The sequence below is a fragment of the Cryptomeria japonica genome, chromosome 4 (genome assembly GCF_030272615.1).
Source record: "Cryptomeria japonica chromosome 4, Sugi_1.0, whole genome shotgun sequence".
Lineage (NCBI taxonomy): Eukaryota > Viridiplantae > Streptophyta > Pinopsida > Cupressales > Cupressaceae > Cryptomeria > Cryptomeria japonica.
Window position 1 is genome coordinate 353,103,217 of NC_081408.1, and position 17,890 is coordinate 353,121,106.

Sequence of the window (17,890 nt, forward strand, 5' to 3'; positions counted from 1 at the left end):
GCGTGTGAGTAAAACTCTTCTAATTAAGGGAAGGCTCCCCCTATCTAACTACAACTTTGAAAATAAAATAGGATGGGACATCAATCTTTCTTCTTCTTTCAAGAAAGACAATATCCTTTTCTCTTCACAGAAAAGTGATAGCGATTTTGATATAAAACAACAGTAACAACTTTCAAAATGAGATGAGAGAAAGGAAATGAAGTTTCCTGAAAGATCAAAGACTTCCGTCACTTCCTTCGAGACGGGACAGCAATATCAAGCATAAAGACTTGATTATGTGAAGTCCTATCTACCCTTTTTTATACTAATGCTATCAAGAACAAATTATAACAGCTCAAGAAGTGGAACTGGAATGACAGGAAACCTTGGAACAAAACTAATGATCTCAAATATGCAATCAACAAGCTCATACTTTCTACTTTTGATGGCAGTGGTAGTGTTACAGCCAGAGCTTGGATTAGCAAGTTGGATACCTTCTTGAATCTACGTCCTATGTCAGAAGAAGATGCTATCAAGTTTGTAGCTTTGCATTTGGATGGGGCAGCCCATGATTGGTGGCACCATGGGATGGTGACTTTGCATCATGACCTTATTACTACATACCAAGAATTCACTGACAGATTGGTTGAGCGTTTTGATAAAAGAGATCCAGAGTTGTATTTAAGGGACTTAGCTCAGCTGAAACAAATGGGTAGCTTGGAATCTTATATTAGTGAATTTTAGAAGCTTTCAGTTATGGTAACTAACATTTCAGAGAGAAGACTGGTCATTCTTTTTGTTGAAGGTCTTTATGAGCCTATGAAAGGTTGGATTTTTGATCCCCCTACCTTGCAAGAAGCCATGAGGAAGGCACACAGCATGGAACTTACCACTCCTCATAGTAAGCTCACTCCAAACAACTCAAAACCATTCTCAACATTTAATGACAGCAAGTCTGATCAAAAGAAATCAGAAAATGTGGACCAAGGGAAGAAGTTTACAGCGCCTTTGGATAGGGAAACACTCAATGATTTGCGTAGAAGGAAGTTGTGTTTTCATTGTAAGGGTCCTTATGATCAAAACTATGATTGTCCCCTCAAGCCTAAGGGTCAAAATAGGAATATGGAGTGGTTTTATGAGGGAGAAAACATGACTGATAACACGGACCAGCAAGCTGATCAAAATGACTTCGAGACTGAAAATTCAGAAAAGGAAGTTGAAAATGAAGAAGAATTCGATCTACGGGAAACTCATATATCTAGCATGCAAGGAAAAGGTTCTTTTAGGTTGCGTGGACTCTTGGCTGGTCAAAGAGTCATTTCTCTACTTGATACAGGTGCAACTCATAATTTCATAGATGCACGGTTGGTGGAGAAGCGTGGGATTCAAACTCAAGAATTTGAAGGCATAAAGGTGAAAGTTGCTGATGGTAATGTGCTGACTTGTGATAGAATGATTTCAGACTTACCCATGAAACTCAATAATTATGAATTCAAAGCTGATTTTTGTTGGTTGAAAATTTTGTACACTTGGGGAAATATATAAAATTGTGGTTTCAACCACAGCGTGTGAGTAAAACTCTCCTAATTAAGGGAAGGCTCCCCCTATCTGACTACAACTTTGAAAATAAAATAGGATGGGACAACAATCTTTCTTCTTCCTTCAAGAATGACAATATCCTTTTCTCATAGAAAATGATAGCGATTTGATATAAACAACAGTAAGCACTTTCAAAATGAAATGAGAGAAAGGAAATGAAGTTTCCTGAAAGCGCAAAGACTTCCGTCACTTCCTTCGGGACAGGACAGCAATATCAAGCTCAAAGACTTGATTATGTGAAGTCCTATCTACCCTTTTCTATACTAATGTTATAAAGAACAAATTATAACAGCTCAAAGACTGGGATATCTTATTTTTTTCTACTTAAAACCATGGGAAGTAGTATAAGCTCAAAGACTTAGAGCTATTTCTCACAAAATCTACTCCTAAATTCTCCTAAGAACAAGTGAAAGCACAAAGACTTGCAGCTTCTCTCAACAAAATATTTATTTTAATCTATATTAACCTCAACTACTTGCAGCACAAAGACTGCAAATCAGATGTGATTAAGCTCTTTAAGAAACACTCGCAAGAAAGATAATATAGAACACAAAGTCAAGTATGTAGCACAAAGACTCAAAGCTCGAGCAATTTCGTTCTATTCCTTTCAATTCTTGAATTCACACATGAAAGATCAAAGACTTCTTTGCTGTAAATTTGGCAGAGTTTTTGCTTGCTTTCCAAAAGATAAAACTTACAATAGACCCCTCAAGTATTTATAGAAGAGGAGCCTTGAGAAAAAGGTGGGAGGATCCTAACTAACTTGAGAGATTCTCTCAACCACCAAGACTTATTCAATAACTAACTAAGACTTATTCCAACTACAGTCCTAATTAAATACAACTTGTAGTTGCTTTACATGTAATTACAAAAGTGCAAGTGATGAGTTAACTTGCGTTTTACAAAAAGACTTTTACATGTAACTTGTCAAAAGAAAAACTACAACTAAAAATTACAAATATGGAAAAATACAACTAAAACACTTAAGTTGCAGCACGTGAAGACACGAATCCTTCAAACTTTTGGATGATCATTTGTAGTTCATCGGGATCCGGTTCATGGGTGTTCTTGGCAACAACCATGGTCTTCACAATAGTATCATGACATGGGAGGAGCGCAGAGCTATTTTTATCTAGGATGGACTGGATTTCATGCTAAAAGATTTGGTGTGTCATCAACATTTCAATTGAAGCGGCCGAGAATTGTTCGCTCCTCCATTCATTATGTATCTTCATCTATAAATCAGCAAGAACTTCTTCTGGAATCAGCTCTCCATCCTGACTTAGTATGTTGCAAGAGGCCTTTTCACAATGAGAGACAATATCTCGGAAAACCTCACCCTGTAATCTCATTGTATCACCAATCTCGTCAATGAGGGATTTAAGAACAAGGGCCTTACTTTCCAGAAGCTCTTCAAATTCCAAATACATGACCCTGGAAGAGATGATGACATGCTCCTGTAGAACGCTCAACTGTTGTTGGGGCATGGTACGCCAAATTGTCAGACTATCTTCAACACTTTCCAGATTCTTTTTGAAAGTATCGGAAGTTTGATCCAGTTTCTCTTCAACGGTTTCCAACTTAGACATCATCTGGAAAATGTCTTTCATCACTTGTGCACATAGATCATGAAGCTGATCAACCCAGGAATCCAATGCTTGTACCTTCTGAGCAGCCCTTTCCACTCCACGAATTGATTCTTGGGAACCAGAAGAACCTATGGAGTTACTCCCTTCAGCAGCAGGTTTTATGATTTTATGAACAGCTACCATAAGTTGTTGGTTTTCCTCTTGTAGCTTATCTTTCTTTGCTAGAAGTTCATCACACCGTTGTACCAGTGAAGCTACAGAAAATTGAGCATCATGTTTAATCACCTCATGCGTTTGCTTACCCAATTCTATCCTTGTAAATTTGTAATTAGTAGTTGACATTTCTTCAAGTGGTTTATCTGCAATGGGTTCAACAATTTCAACTACTTTCATCTTGTTGCTATCAACAGTTACTCTAGAGATAGTCTTGGCCTTTTTAGCAACCTTGGATCTGGACTGTTTTAGTTGCTGATAATCAAAGGCATTAGGTGAGATTTCTTGCTTCTTCCTCTTTGGAGTAAAAGAACTAAGCCATGGAGGCAAAGCCATCAACTCTCCTTCAGTAGCAGCTGTAGGCAAAGGAGAAGCAGTTTCTGTTTGAATAACAGTGGTCATCCTGGGAGGAATATTTGTTTGGATGGTGACCACGGTTTGCTCAGTAACCAATGGGCATGAAGATTGCCTCATGAATTCTTCAAAAGCAGAATTGGAGGTATCAATTTCCAACAGTTGGACACAAGCAAGAGTATCTTCAGGAACTTCTTGCACATTCTCTTGTTGATGATCAGGAGGTGGCTCGTATGCCGAAATAGGAATGGCATTATGAGGAGATTCATCAGCTAGTAAGTCAGGAGGTGAAAGAGGCGTCTCAATGGAAACTAGAGGAATAATCTCATGAGGTGAGTCGGATGCTGGAGACTTGGGAGCATCATCAGATTGCTGCCCTTCTTCTGGATTATCCAGATCGATCACCTGAACATGAAATCGTGACTTTTCCTTTCCACGAACTGTTGCCTCCTCAGGAGGAAGCACTACTGCCCGACTAACTCGCAATTTGATCCTTTTGCCCGAAGATGATGCGCCTTCCTTGTTGTCAACCTAAATCTCAGACTTACGTCCAGGAGGCCACGTAGAATCATCTTCTTTTCCAATCTTGATTTTTATGAGTGTAACAACATTACTTTTCAGCCAAGCGTTGGTGTTAGCCAAGATAGGCTGAAATCTCTCAAGAATGGATATGCACTCCTTGTGTGACCATTGGATTAAAGGAAGTGGAGCTTCCTCAACCCTTCGTGAAATATATTCAGGATCAAGTACGTGCCCATCGTCAATCATCCCTTGTGGAATATCCACCAAGTTCAAATCAACAACCTGCTCAACAGTGAGCCTGCAGTAATCCATCTTCAGAACCTCGACTTCTGTGCGGAGATTTACCCAGATGTCCTCAATGCGATGCACGTGTACAAAGGATTTTTTGATCTTCTCCTTCATACCCCGGTAATCAAAATCAGCTCTGGAGTGAAACCTTTTGAGCTTAATTTTTTGCATTTCAGTCTCCATGGCCTTAGGTTTAACAGATGTGACAAGAGGATACCGAGCAATTTTTAGTGGGTTTGTTGTAGAGATCCCCATTCCAACTTTGTATCTGGCAGACTGATGAGTGTGGACAGCCATGATTTGTCTTCCCAACTCCATAAGAATGATCTTATCAGTTGGGTATCTAGAAAGCATGTATGGCTTCCCACTATAGCATCCGATTCTCATATAGGTGAAGGTCGGGACTGTAGAAACAAGCATCCATACTCACTCACTCTTTCCCATGCCTCATTTGATACCCTTTGGTTCTTCAAAGTTCTGTCAAACGGATACATGAAGTAACAGAAGATTGCATCCTGGACTCTTTTGAAATGCAATCTGCTGGGTCTCAGAGGTAACTGATCATAATATTCCCAAACTAGTATAAGCGAGCGATCACCCTTGGTAGAAAGACCTGGAAAATGTCTAAGTGATGCTGCCAAGTATACCAAATATGAGTTCATGTAGAAAGTCATGGTGGAAGGGACTGCTGCAAGTTGTTCACACAAGGCATCGCTGATGACTTCTCCCCATGATATATGATGGGACTGTCTTATGAACATGATGAACTGGTACATCCAGGGCTCAAAAACATTAGTGTTCAAGGCCCATTATCCTGCTGAGGAGGGTTGTGATGTCTCCTATTTCCGATTTGAAGTCAGCGGTACAACTTAGCCCACCTTGAGAAGGCGGCTCGTGGCTTTTGGATCCACCTGTTGATATGTCGTTTACAATTTTTTTCCCTTTTTACATAATACTCAACTACACTCTCTTTGGAGATTTCCATGTAAACAAGTGCGGGAGGTATTCTGAAGACCTTCTCAATTGTGTCTGCATCAAGGCGGATTATTGCTTCGCCATCATCATTTTTAATTATTCTTGCCTCCTTGTCAAAGTGATGGGCGCAAGCGAGAACAAATTCAGGTTCTAGGACAGACACCGAGAAAGAAGATGCATGATGGATATGGCTGTCCAACAGCCACTGCATATCGCTATCTTGTGGATCCTCAACCCTCTTGACAAATTCTGACATGTCTACATGCCCTATCTCTGCATCTCTGATACAATCCAAAGGAGAGGAAACTTGGGAAGGTGCAACTTCATTTTGGTACTTGTCGTATTTGTACTTCATCTTTTTTGGAATTGGAGATGACGACAAATCTAACATTGATTGAAAACCTGGAATATTATGATGAAGACTTAAAAGTGTTAAGACAACATCATATTCAGCTGCAAATAACATCTTCCTTCTTCAAATGGGAAAAACTTCGACTCTTGAACTTCACGATTTTGTGAGAGAAAGAGGGGAAATATATGGAAATGGGGGAATCTTGACTTTGACCAATTTCGGATCTTGGGGAAATTTTCGCAAGTCTACAAGTTGGAAAGGGCATACATGCAATTGGATTTTTAAAACCCGAATGCAAGTACACTTGTAAATTTGCAAATGGAGAAATGGATGGAAAATGAGAATTAGACTTGCAGAAAATGACGAAAATGGAAAGTACGGATATGGGTGACATGAATGGATAAAAATGGGAAGATTTGGGAATGTCATTTTCATGAAAATGGGAAGAACTTTTCAACATGTAATCCGGTTCTTAAAACCTGATTTTGAAAGGAGTATTTCACATTTTTTCAACTTGGAATTTTAACCAAAGATGGTTAAATTCTTCAACTGTAAGGGAAGAACAAAGATTTCCAGCCAACTTGTAATCGGGATTTAAAATCCTGAATACAAGTAAAGAGGGAAAATGGGGAAGAACAATGCAATTCAAAAATTGCATATCAAGGGGAAAATCTCTCTCACAAAACTGATTTTTGGGGGAAGAACACCATATTTACAAAATTACAACTAGAAAGGAAAACTAAGAAAACAAGAAAATAAGAAAAAGAAAGAAGGAAAGAAAAGAAAACATACCTTGCATAAAACTGAAAATGTCTCTCCAAAAGATGCAACAATCTTAGAATGAAGAAGACAATCCGATAAATAGAGACATTCCACAATGCAAACCCTTTCCACGTCTTCTCAAAAATGCCTTTTGTATAAAAACGTGGCAGCATATCCAAAAGAAATGGCGTGAAAAGTGAATGAATCTTCTTCTAACCTCAACGCCTTAGCATAAGATGCAAAAACGACTTGGGAGATTGCTGATTTGTGGCACCCTTGGAGGAGAAAAACTTTGTTTTTGGCAAAAACGTGTTTGCATTTTGACACCAAGAAACCAGCAATAAATCAAACTCCCCAAACCCTAGAGTGGCGTGAAAGATGTTTGAAAATGCACAAGAATAGGGAAGAATCCCAAACGCCTTCTACCTCCAAAAATTTCTCCACAAAATCTTGCTTAAAATTCTCAAAAACCTTTTTTCTTGCTGGTCGGGTTTTTTGGAACAAATAGCAAGTTCAAATTTGCATGAAACAATGAAAATCGGGTTTTTGGAAACAAAATAGCAAGTTTAAAATTTCACTTTTTTCATTTCAAGGCAAAATCGGGTTTTGGAGAGAGATGTGCAAGTTTAAAATCACTTGTAAAGGGAAAATAAAATCCCTACAACAAGTTATAATTCACTTGCACACATGTAATAGGGGTTTAAAATCCCTATTACATGTAAAAAACATTAAAGTAGGGGTTTTAGAAAAGAACTAAAAGTTTACTTGTAACTTAATAAAAAAATCCCTATTTTAACTGAAAAAGCCAAAAAACAACAAAAACAACAAAGGGGAAATAAAAAGCAAATTACAAATTTTTTATTTTCCAATAAAGTGCACATGTAATAAGCTAAAAATTTCCCTACAAAGACCAAAACAATGGAAATCATTAAAACTTGCAGTTCAAGGAAAATTCTCCACCTGCAGTCAAGGAGAAAAAACCCGAAATTGAAGGAAAGACATAGCAAATGAATCTAGATTGTGACGAAATTCGAAATGTAGTTCGAGGATGGACTGAGGATTAAGCCAATCCAAGGATTAGTCAAAATTTTGCCTCAAGAAGCGTGCCAAAAAGTAAAATTTTCATTTTTTCACAATTTTTATGTAATGGCCCTTTATTTTTGAAAACAAAAATGAGGACAACAATTTTTATGTAGTTAACATGGGAAACACGGATGTGGTTCTTGACATGACGTGGCTTCATGCCATAGGTGAATTTACACTCAACCTCAAAGATATGGAGATGAAATTCAGGGTTGATGGGACTAATCATATTCTTAAAGCTATCAAAGCCAGCAACTTGAAATTAATCACTCTTAAAAGAATGGAGAGACTTGTCAAGCATGACATGGTGGATTGGGCAGCAGAGTGTAAACTCATGCCTACTTATGAGGAGCAGCATAAAACACCTTATCATTTAGATGTTCAGGAGGTTAGAGTTAAGCATACCAAGGTGTTTAGTGACATACCTCCTGGTAGGCCTCCTAATAGAGGCATAGAACACATTATTGAGCTTGAAGAGGGCACCAAACCCATTATGATTACACCTTACCGGCATCCCAAGCGGTTGAAAGATGAAATTGAGAAAACTATCAAAGAACTTCTAGCAATGGGACACATAAGGCCGAGTAAATCTTCTTTCGCTTCATCAGTTGTTTTGGTGAAGAAGAAAGATGGTACACTCAGAATGTGCATTAATTACCGTATGCTGAATAAAAAGACTATAAAGAACAGGCATCCCTTTCCTCGCACTGATGAGTTGTTAGATGAGCTTCACGGAGCTTGTTACTTCTCTAAGATTGATTTAAGAATAGGTTATCATCAGATCAGTGTCAGGGAGCAGGATATTGAGAAGACTGCATTTAGATGTCATTGTGGACACTATGAGTTTTTGGTTATGCCTTTTGGGTTGACCAACGCACCAGCAACCTTTTAGTCCACAATGAACAGCGTCTTCCAATCTCAGTTGAGGAGATTTGTTCTGGTTTTCTTTGATGACATTTTGGTTTACAGTAGAACTTGGGAGGAACACTTGGTTCACTTGGATACTGTTTAAGGCATACTTGACAGGGAGTCTTTCTACGCCAAAGAGTCCAAGTGTGCATTGGGAATGGCAGAACTTTTGTATTTGGGTCACATAATCAGCAAAGAGGGAGTTCGCATGGATACTGATAAGGTTTGTGCCATTGTTGATTAGCCTACGCCTGAGACCCTGACTCAACTCAGGGGATTTGTTGGTTTATGTGCCTTCTACCGTCGATTTGTTAGTGGTTTTTCATGGCATGCTGCACCACTCACTAAATTGACCAAGGGTGCATTTGTTTGGACACCTCTCGCACAGGAGTGTTTTGAGAAGTTCAAGCAATTGATGACTACATGTCCAATTCTTGCTTTACCCGATTTCACCAAACCTTTTGAGCTTCATTGTGACGCATGTGGAGAGGGTATTGGTGCAGTAATTATGCAGGATCGTCACCCTATAGCTTATGAGAGCAGGAAGTTTCGGGGTCCGTAGAAGAGCTATAGTATTTATGATAAGGAAATGTTGGCCATCATGCATGCAATGGCCAAGTTCAGGCAATATTTAGTTGGCAGCAAGTTTTGTGTCAAAACTGATCATAATAGTTTGAAGCATTTTCTTGGACAGCGAGATCTAAATGAGCATCAACAAAAGTGGGTCAGCAAGTTACAGTCTTATGATTTTGACATCTCCTATGTCAAAGGGACTCAGAACATTGTTGTTGATGCTTTATCTTGCCGCCCCCAATTGAGCTCCATGGCAACTGTGTACGAAGATTGGAAACACTTGATTATAGCAGAGTATGCCAAGAATCTATGGGCATCTAGTATTATTGATGGAACAATACAGGACAGCAGGTACTCTCTTGTGGATGACCTCATCATTTACAAAGAGAGGATATTTCTAGTCCCAGGTTTTGAGGTGAAATGCATTGTATTGAGGACTTTCCATGATTCACCTATGGCTGGACATCCTGGGTACTTTAAGACCTATAGGCAGGTACGGGAGAGATTCTCTTGGAAGGGTCTCAAGTTTGATGTTCTTCAGTACATCAGAGAGTGTTCTGTTTGTCAGCAGAACAAGCAAGAGCACAACTTCCCTGCAGGGTTACTTCAACCACTTCCTATTCCTGACAGGAAGTGGGAATGCGTGTCTATGGACTTTATTACGGGCTTGCCAAAAGCCCAAGGGAGAGACAACATCTATGTGGTGGTTGATCGGTTGACTAAGTATGCACATTTTTTTCCGATCACGACTACTTATTCCGCTGGTCAGGTGGCTGATCTTTTCTTTCGTGAGGTATTTAGATTGCACGGTTTACCTCGGAGTATTGTCAGTGATAGGGACAGCAGATTCATGGGTCACTTCTGGCATGAGTTATTCAGACTTTGCGAGACAGAGCTCACTCCGAGTACCAGTGACCACCCCCAGACTGATGGACAGACAGAGATTGTCAACAAGTGGGTGGAGGGATGCCTGCGGAACTACATCTCAGGGCTGCAGAAGGCTTGGGTGAAGTGGTTACATTTGTGCGAGTATTGTTATAATTCCACTCACCACATGACTATTCAGATGACACCTTTCAGAGATTTGTATGGATATGATGCTCCTAGTTTTCTGGATTTATTGATGAGCGATTGCCGAGTACCGAGTGTTGGGAATCTGCTACAGGAGAACTAGGATATTATGAGAGCACTTCGTGATAATATTCAGAAGGCTCAGAATCAGCAAAAGCAATATGCTGATCAAAGGAGGGTTGAACGATCTTTTGAGATTGGGGATATGGTGTATTTGATGCTACAGCCCTATAGACAATTCTCTCTTAGAAAGAAGGGCTCAGAGAAACTCAAGCCACGTTACTATGGTCCTTTCAGGATTTCTAGGCGAGTTGGCCAGGTGGCTTATGAGTTAGATTTACTGACTGATAGTAAAGTTTATAATGTGTTCCATGTGTCACACCTTAAGAAGGCATTGGGACAACAGATAGTTCCTTTTGCAGTTCTACCACCCTTAGATGATGAGGGGAAGTTAGTGCTAGTACCTGAGGCCATTCTAGAGTTCAGAGAGTGTCATTTGCGTAGAAGTGTCATCAGGGAATTTTTTATTAAATGGAAGGATCTGCCGATAGAGGATGCTACTTGGGAGTGTGATAGCATTTTACAGCATCCAGCATTGAGTTTGCTTGAGGACAAGCAAATTTTGGGAGGGCGGATTGTAATGTCCCCATCCTAGTCAGGGACTTGGGATTGAGGAGTTAGTCTATTTTTGGACTCTTGTAGGCTAACAGAGTATGGATAAAGGGGTCAGTAATGCAGTATCTTGAGGAGTGGTCTGTCTATTTGTTCTAGTTCAGTGTTGAGTTCAATTCTGGTCTTCGTTTCATCAGTTTCTGACACTTTATGAGGATTTCCTATTTTTTAGGGAAAAATTGCTAAAAATAGACATGGTCCTATTTTCATTGGCATGGCGAACTGTGGCCCTAGCTTCTGACAGATTTAGTTTCAAAGCAATAATGAGAGAGATGTGAATTTTTAAGTCGTTCCATAGGCAATTAATATTTTAATGAAATATTAATATAAAATCATAAAGTGCATCACTTGAATTTATTTAAGTGAAAATTTATTATCTCCTAAGCTAGGCGTTGCTTTTAGGGTTAAGTTGGGAACCCTAAAAGCAAGTTATTATTTTTTAATCCCTAATTGCCAAAAATCGTACCTTTTGGGTATTTAGGCAGCCAAGATGGAAATTAAACCTCATTCTTGATATTGAGCATTTGACATTTTCTTCTGAGCAGTTGGCTATGGCGGCTAGGGTTTGGACCTGTTTTGGAGAGCATGCATTCTTCAGAATTCAGTAGCTTTGAGATTGTGAAAGATCAATCGAATTGTTGCAGCTTGGTTGGCTTCATTCAGAAGTCAAATTGAATTGAATTGGGGCAGATTTGGCTTCTTACAAGGCAGATTTGTTGTAGGGTTTTCCTATTTACTGTTTTGTTGTTGATTCTTCTGTGGTTTGGAGGCTTCTTTTTCCAAACATACAGCTTGCTCATTGGCACCATCTTTCACTGTTTGGGTGTCTTAGTATTTAAATAAGAGCAGATCTGAATTGTTCCAGAATAAAAATCAGAACTTGTAAGTTGCTGATTTATTCTTTCTTTTCAATAAATTGGCTAAGGACCTCTGGGTATGCTTCTAAATTCTCCAATTCATTGTTTCAGTTGATTAAATTCATGTATTATTCAATATATGATGCAAATTAAAGAAACCCTCTTCTGCAACTTCTGTCTATTTCTGAAAGACCATCTTAATAATTAAAAATTACAAAGAAGATCTACAAATTACAACAGATTGAAGAGTTGAACCAGCAAGGGTTCATCAAACATTTCTTACACATATGTAAGGCTGGGGTCCCATGGAGGGGGGCTTCCTAGAAAATAGAGCTGGAACTGCTGAGATTTTTTAGGAAAATTTTAAATTTGTTGGTCCCATGAATTTTGTAGTGTAGTTTAGCTTAGAAATTTAAGCTCCTAAATTTAAGGAAGTTGGTGGTCTCATAAATATAACACCTTTGTCTTTTATACTATGTGGATGATAAAAACAAGTAAAAATAATTCATTTCCCTTGAAAACTATTTTTTAATAGAAATTAAACTTAGATGTTTGACAAGTGATAGATAACATCCCTAAGCTGGTGGAGCAATTTCTAGCCCCACCCGTTTTTCACCCACTCAAATTTGCAGGCCTAAAAAGTAGGGACTTCTATTTTTAAGGAAAAGATTCCAAATAATCCCACAACACAAAAAAATTTCTTCATGGGACTACCTCTTGCTTAAAATTAGAGCTTAAGCCCCCCCCTCATGGGACCTCTACCTAAATATTATTGATCAATTTGATATTTACAAAGGAGACAAAAAATTCTTATATAGAGTTTACAAGATTATCTTTCATAATGAAAATGATTTAGAATAAAATCACGAAAGACAAAAAGGAAACTTCCTAAAACTAACTAAAAAATAGAAGACATAAAAGGAAGTTTCTAAATACCAACTAAGATGACCATTATATCAATATTACAATATTATTTTAATACCCTCCCTTAATGGTCATCCTACTAACTACCCTACAGAAGACTTGACATAATTTGTAGGTCATTTGGTCATGAATGCATAAAAGGTTGACTCCTCTTTAGAACGATCTACAACATGAGCCTGTTGAGACCCTCCTTGGTTCTGCAGAACTTCTAGATATGACCAAGGTTACTGATGCAGAGCACATTCCATTACACATCTATTTTCAAGCACATGGTGGTGTCTACAGGTTCATTTGTGATGTAATAATGGGTTGGATCAATGATCACCCTTGATGTAATTGAATGCCTTTTTGTATGGTCAATAATCTCTTAGGTGAGCATATAAACCTAGAGGTCTATTAGGCCATGAAGGCTTGGAATTTGGATTTTCAATGTTAGTATGTCTAGGATGTTGTCTTAGGTGTTTGGAGTCTAAAAATGACAAATAATGACCTTGGACGTGTTTCCATAAGGTCTAGATGGTTAATAATGGATGTTGTCCTAAGTTGCAAAATGTTGCATTTGTTGTCAAACAACTTTTCAAAGTTGCCGGTAGGATGCCAACTGCTTCTCCAAAGGTTCTAACTATTTAAAAGTTGGTTATGGACGTTGGAAAAGGTTTATATATGCTTGGACAACCGTAGGAAGGAGTCGAAAGTTTGTAAAGTTTGGTGGAGAAAGAGAATAGAACAAGTATGATTTCGCCATAACAGTGATATTTTTCGTACTATCCATACAGAGCGTGAGATCTACTGATGAATTTTTGATTGGGTTAGAAAGAACCCTGAAACACCCTTCCAATGCATTTGGTCTGACCTCTTGAAGTAAAGTTTGGTGGAAGTTATAAGCGTTTTATCCTTTGCGGGTCCGAAACCCTCCATTTTCAAGGGTTACAATGTAAATAAGACCCTAACTCGCCATCTACTCATTGGGATCCAATGGCCATGGGTAGAATGCAAGTTAGGGGCATGTATTTTGAGATTCTAGAGGGGCGAGGTCTAAGGAGTTGGTTGGTACCTTACCACCAAGCCCTAGTCTAAACCGGTTGAGGGTTTAGATTAGATTAGATGAGTTTCATTGAGCATGCAATGAACAATGATGATATGATGAGTTGAATTGATAGAATTGGAGTATGTGGACATAGAAGAAACCTCTTGAAGAGTTGGAACGTTCCTGTGATCCCATTCTTGTATACCTCCTTTGTAAAACCAGTCTAACTTGATCAATTAGGCCTGTGACCCAAGTAGGTGTTGAAGAGTGCAGGAATAGGGTGGAATCCCAATCTTTTGGAACCTGATAGTAATCCCAAAAGGGTGTCTGAAACCTAAATTTGTTTAGGGTGTTGTTTGGTATGATCTGGAGAAAAATCCAAAAAGACAGTGAAATAGGGCTACTAACCGGTAGGCTTGTACCGGTAACCCTGTGCCGGTAGGCCAGTTTAAGCCTCAAAAGCCAATATTTGCTTTGTGCTTCAAAATAGCATTGTGGAAGATCTTGATAGGTCTTAGGAAGTGGGTAGACGTGTTGTGCCATCCCTGGTTAGGGGTAAGAGTTTGATTTCACAGTTGAGGTGTGAATCGTAGCCGTGAGGGAGACTCAAGGTAAAGAAGACCAAGGTGTGTAGGTGGGTTTATCACCCTACTGCTGCCAACCTTTGCATCAGTTACCACAATCTATTCACAATCCTTCCAACCTAATGTTGGGTAATAAAGCCAACCCTCCCTTTATCTAGAGACATTGAGATCAACTTCTCTAAAAACTTTGATTTTTGTTGATTGAGAAAATTGGAAAAAAAATTGAAACCGCCATTTTGTGAAAAAATCATCAAACCCTCAATGCGATGCTAAAATCACACCCCTTTGTTTTTGTGGAAGAAATGATAAAAACCCCAAAAACAAAAAAAGACCACGATGTTTAGGACAAAATCATTGAAAACCCTCCATGATTTTTTTGTGGAAAAAAAATCAGAAAAAACGTGCATAAAAAAACCTATCTAAAAACCACAATTTTTGTAAAAAAAAATCATCAAAAAACATGAAATTGCACCAAAAACCCGAGGTGCTCATTGTAGGAAACCCATGAGTATGTAAAAAAATACCCATCATAGTAAACTGCAGAAAACCCATGACCATATAATAAAAAAATCAACGAAAGACTTGCAAAGATTTTTCATGGGAAAAACTCGAAACCCCCCAAATGTAGAAATCATGGGTTGGGAATAACGCCCATGACGAGCAAGAGGAGAAACCAAGGCCCATGAAGCAGACTCATACTGCGGGCAAAATTCCTAGTTGTGAGATGAAGCTGTGACCCAGAAAAGAACAAAAACCCATGATTTTTTTAGACAAATCATCAAAAAAGATCTTGTTCATACCACGATTTTTCAAAAAAACAAAACAAAACGAATAGACACCACGATTCTTAGATGGAAAACAAGACGTTGAAGGTTGTTTTGGCGTTGCGATTTATAGAGCAAACAATCCAACATGATTCTAATGAAAAACCCGCGTGATTTTTGACACTAAAAAGATTGCACGATTTTGCAAACAAAAATGACATGGTTCCACCTTTGTCGTGCGATTTCCAAACATGAACTTGCAAATTCTCAACAAAAACTAGGTCGCGAACTTGTAGAGAAAATAACCCAAAATGTGGCATCACCTGTCGCAAGAAACCAAAAAATGACCCATGAGCTAGGAAAAAATAAGTTGTGATTTTTAGCTTTAGAAAATCGACTAGAAAAGCACACCCACGAATTTCCAGATCTATGAAAACACCAACCAAATTTTTTTTTAAAAAAATCGATGAAAAAACATCTAAAAAATAATTCAAGTAAGAATACCACTGCGATTTTTCTTAAAAAATCTTAAAAACTTTTGGAAGTAAATTCCAGGTAATACCGACAATTTTTTTTTAAAATTCGTCAAAATGATTTAACCCGCTTGGATACCATGTAAATATTATCGATTAAATTGATATTTACAAAGGAGAGGATACCTCCTTAAATAGAGTTTCTAAATACGAAAGACATAAAAGGAAGTTTCTAAATACCAACTGATGACTAATATATATATATATATATAGTAAATCTTCATCAATGACCAACTAGGAACACTAAGTTGAGACCCATAGGCATTTAGGAAGAGGAAATATAAATTAATGTACTTGCCGATAAGTGTTGCTCAAAGTTTAACATTGGACCTATTTTATCTGCTATAGGAGTCTGCATCAAGGGTCTGCTAAGAAGATTAAGTGGAGCTATATAGGCATTTTTGGAAGAGGAAGGAGAAACTAACAGACATCGATTACTAACATACAAACTGAACCCTTCCATTGGAACTTGTATAATTATGTCCATCTATATTTTGGGCAAATACTTGTCTAGATAAAGACTTCCTTGTCCGTGCTTAATGCTTATTGATATGAGTGTTTCAGTTGTTGACAATTGCAATTCACATTTTCAGTTTCAAATCTGGCAGAACATATGCCATGGAGGAGATATGTTGGTCCTAGCTAGAAGATTTTAAATCAAGATGGGTATTGTGCATGAAAAGTCCTGAAGCCCCCAAAAAAACTGGAAATTTGAACTGGCAGTATGATTGTTCTAAAAATGCTATTATGTAATTGTTTCAATCTGGCATCTTGAAGAACGTTGCAGCTTAAATAGACAGTAGTTTTGATAGGAGAATGTCAATTCAGTTGCTTTGTAATTAAAAAATTTGGTTTGTGGTAAGAAGTAACACAAATATACTATCAATTAATTGAGTTCTGCAATTGAAACTGAGATGTGTTGTAGTTCATGATTTAGATTTCTTGAAATCATCTTCAGGGTGCTAGAAGGAAGTAGTGATGGGCATCAAACTTGGGACATTCTTGACGAGAGGAAGTCTCAGATTTTTGAGAAGCGATTCATGCGTAAAACCTTTCTGATTGCTCCAGAAAAGAAGATGTTCAATACTTTGAGGTATAGCTTTTACAAGCATTCCAAGGAATTATGCATTACCTTAATTTGATACTTGTGCATTGTCCTTGAACATCCTATTATCATATACTTTACAGAATGCTGAAATTGGTTCTTTCTTGAGCAGGTTCAGGTTTTTATCAGTGCAAAATCCTAATGTAACAACTCGACTACAAATTGCATGCATTGATCTATATGCCAAAGAAGACAAGCCCTTGACTAAAGATTCTTTGGAGTGACTCTATCTATAAATTATAAGAAAAAGATGGTGCAGTTATATTTCAATCTAGTAAAAATTGAATAATATATACAAAAATTCTTGCTCAGAATTGAACATTCCAATACAAGGAAAATTCATGTTAGAATAGTTATCATGTTTTAAACTTTATCCAATTTGAAAATTGTCATTTGAATTCAGAAGCCGGAGACAGTGCAACACAGTCAAGTAAGGCTTAAGGATCCTTTTCATAAACCCTGCCGAATTGGATAGATGGAATGTATTTAAAGTTGAATTTTCGTTAGATATTAGGTTTTATATTTACTATCAATTCAGCAAGTAGAACTAGAAATTTTCATCATTTTACTGCTGTTGTGATGTTGCCTTGCAGCATTTATCTGCATTAGCATTTGGAGCGAACTTATTCTTCAAATACAATTGCGACAGCAATACATAAATTATCTTTGTAGTTCCTATAGAAAGCTTCCAATGGATTTCTTTGAGGAACTCAATATTGGCAGTTGTAGACCTGTCTGAAGTAACGTTATGAGTTGGTCTTTATTTTGAACATTGTTTAGCCTTAAGAATTTAATTTCTTGAGATTAAATCTATCAGATTACTGATTTAAATTTTCAACCAGCACACTTCATTCCCTTTTCATTAGTTATTATATGAATCTTTTTGCTTTGTGGTCAATTTTATTGTTGACGATGTATGCACTTATGCAAGAGTCCTGCCCTATCACGGTATTCTTCAGAATTTTAGAAATATGCTACTATGTTAAACACAACAGTACAAAATTTTTCTTGGGAATAACGTGGCAAACCAGAAGATAATGTTTTTTCCAATTTATTAGAAAAATTGGGTTAAAGTTTGGGAAAAATAAGAAAAAAAACATTGTAGAAATTGAAAAAATCCAGAAGCCCAAAATTAAATCAACCAAAACATAAAAA

The 17,890-nt window shown here is 37.8% G+C and overlaps 1 protein-coding gene across 2 annotated transcripts in view; it reads left to right on the forward strand.

Moving 5' to 3' along the window:
• Positions 1 to 17,573, forward strand: part of LOC131063638 (peptide-N(4)-(N-acetyl-beta-glucosaminyl)asparagine amidase) — a 200,048-nt gene extending 182,475 nt beyond the window's left edge. For both annotated transcript variants that reach the window (XM_057997528.2, XM_057997529.2), the window contains 2 exons: positions 16,589 to 16,723; positions 16,848 to 17,573. In XM_057997528.2, the coding sequence (XP_057853511.1) occupies positions 16,589 to 16,723; positions 16,848 to 16,959 (247 nt within the window). In that variant the 3' untranslated portion in view covers positions 16,960 to 17,573. The remainder of the gene's footprint in view (positions 1 to 16,588; positions 16,724 to 16,847) is intronic.
• The last annotated feature ends 317 nt before the right edge of the window (positions 17,574 to 17,890 follow it).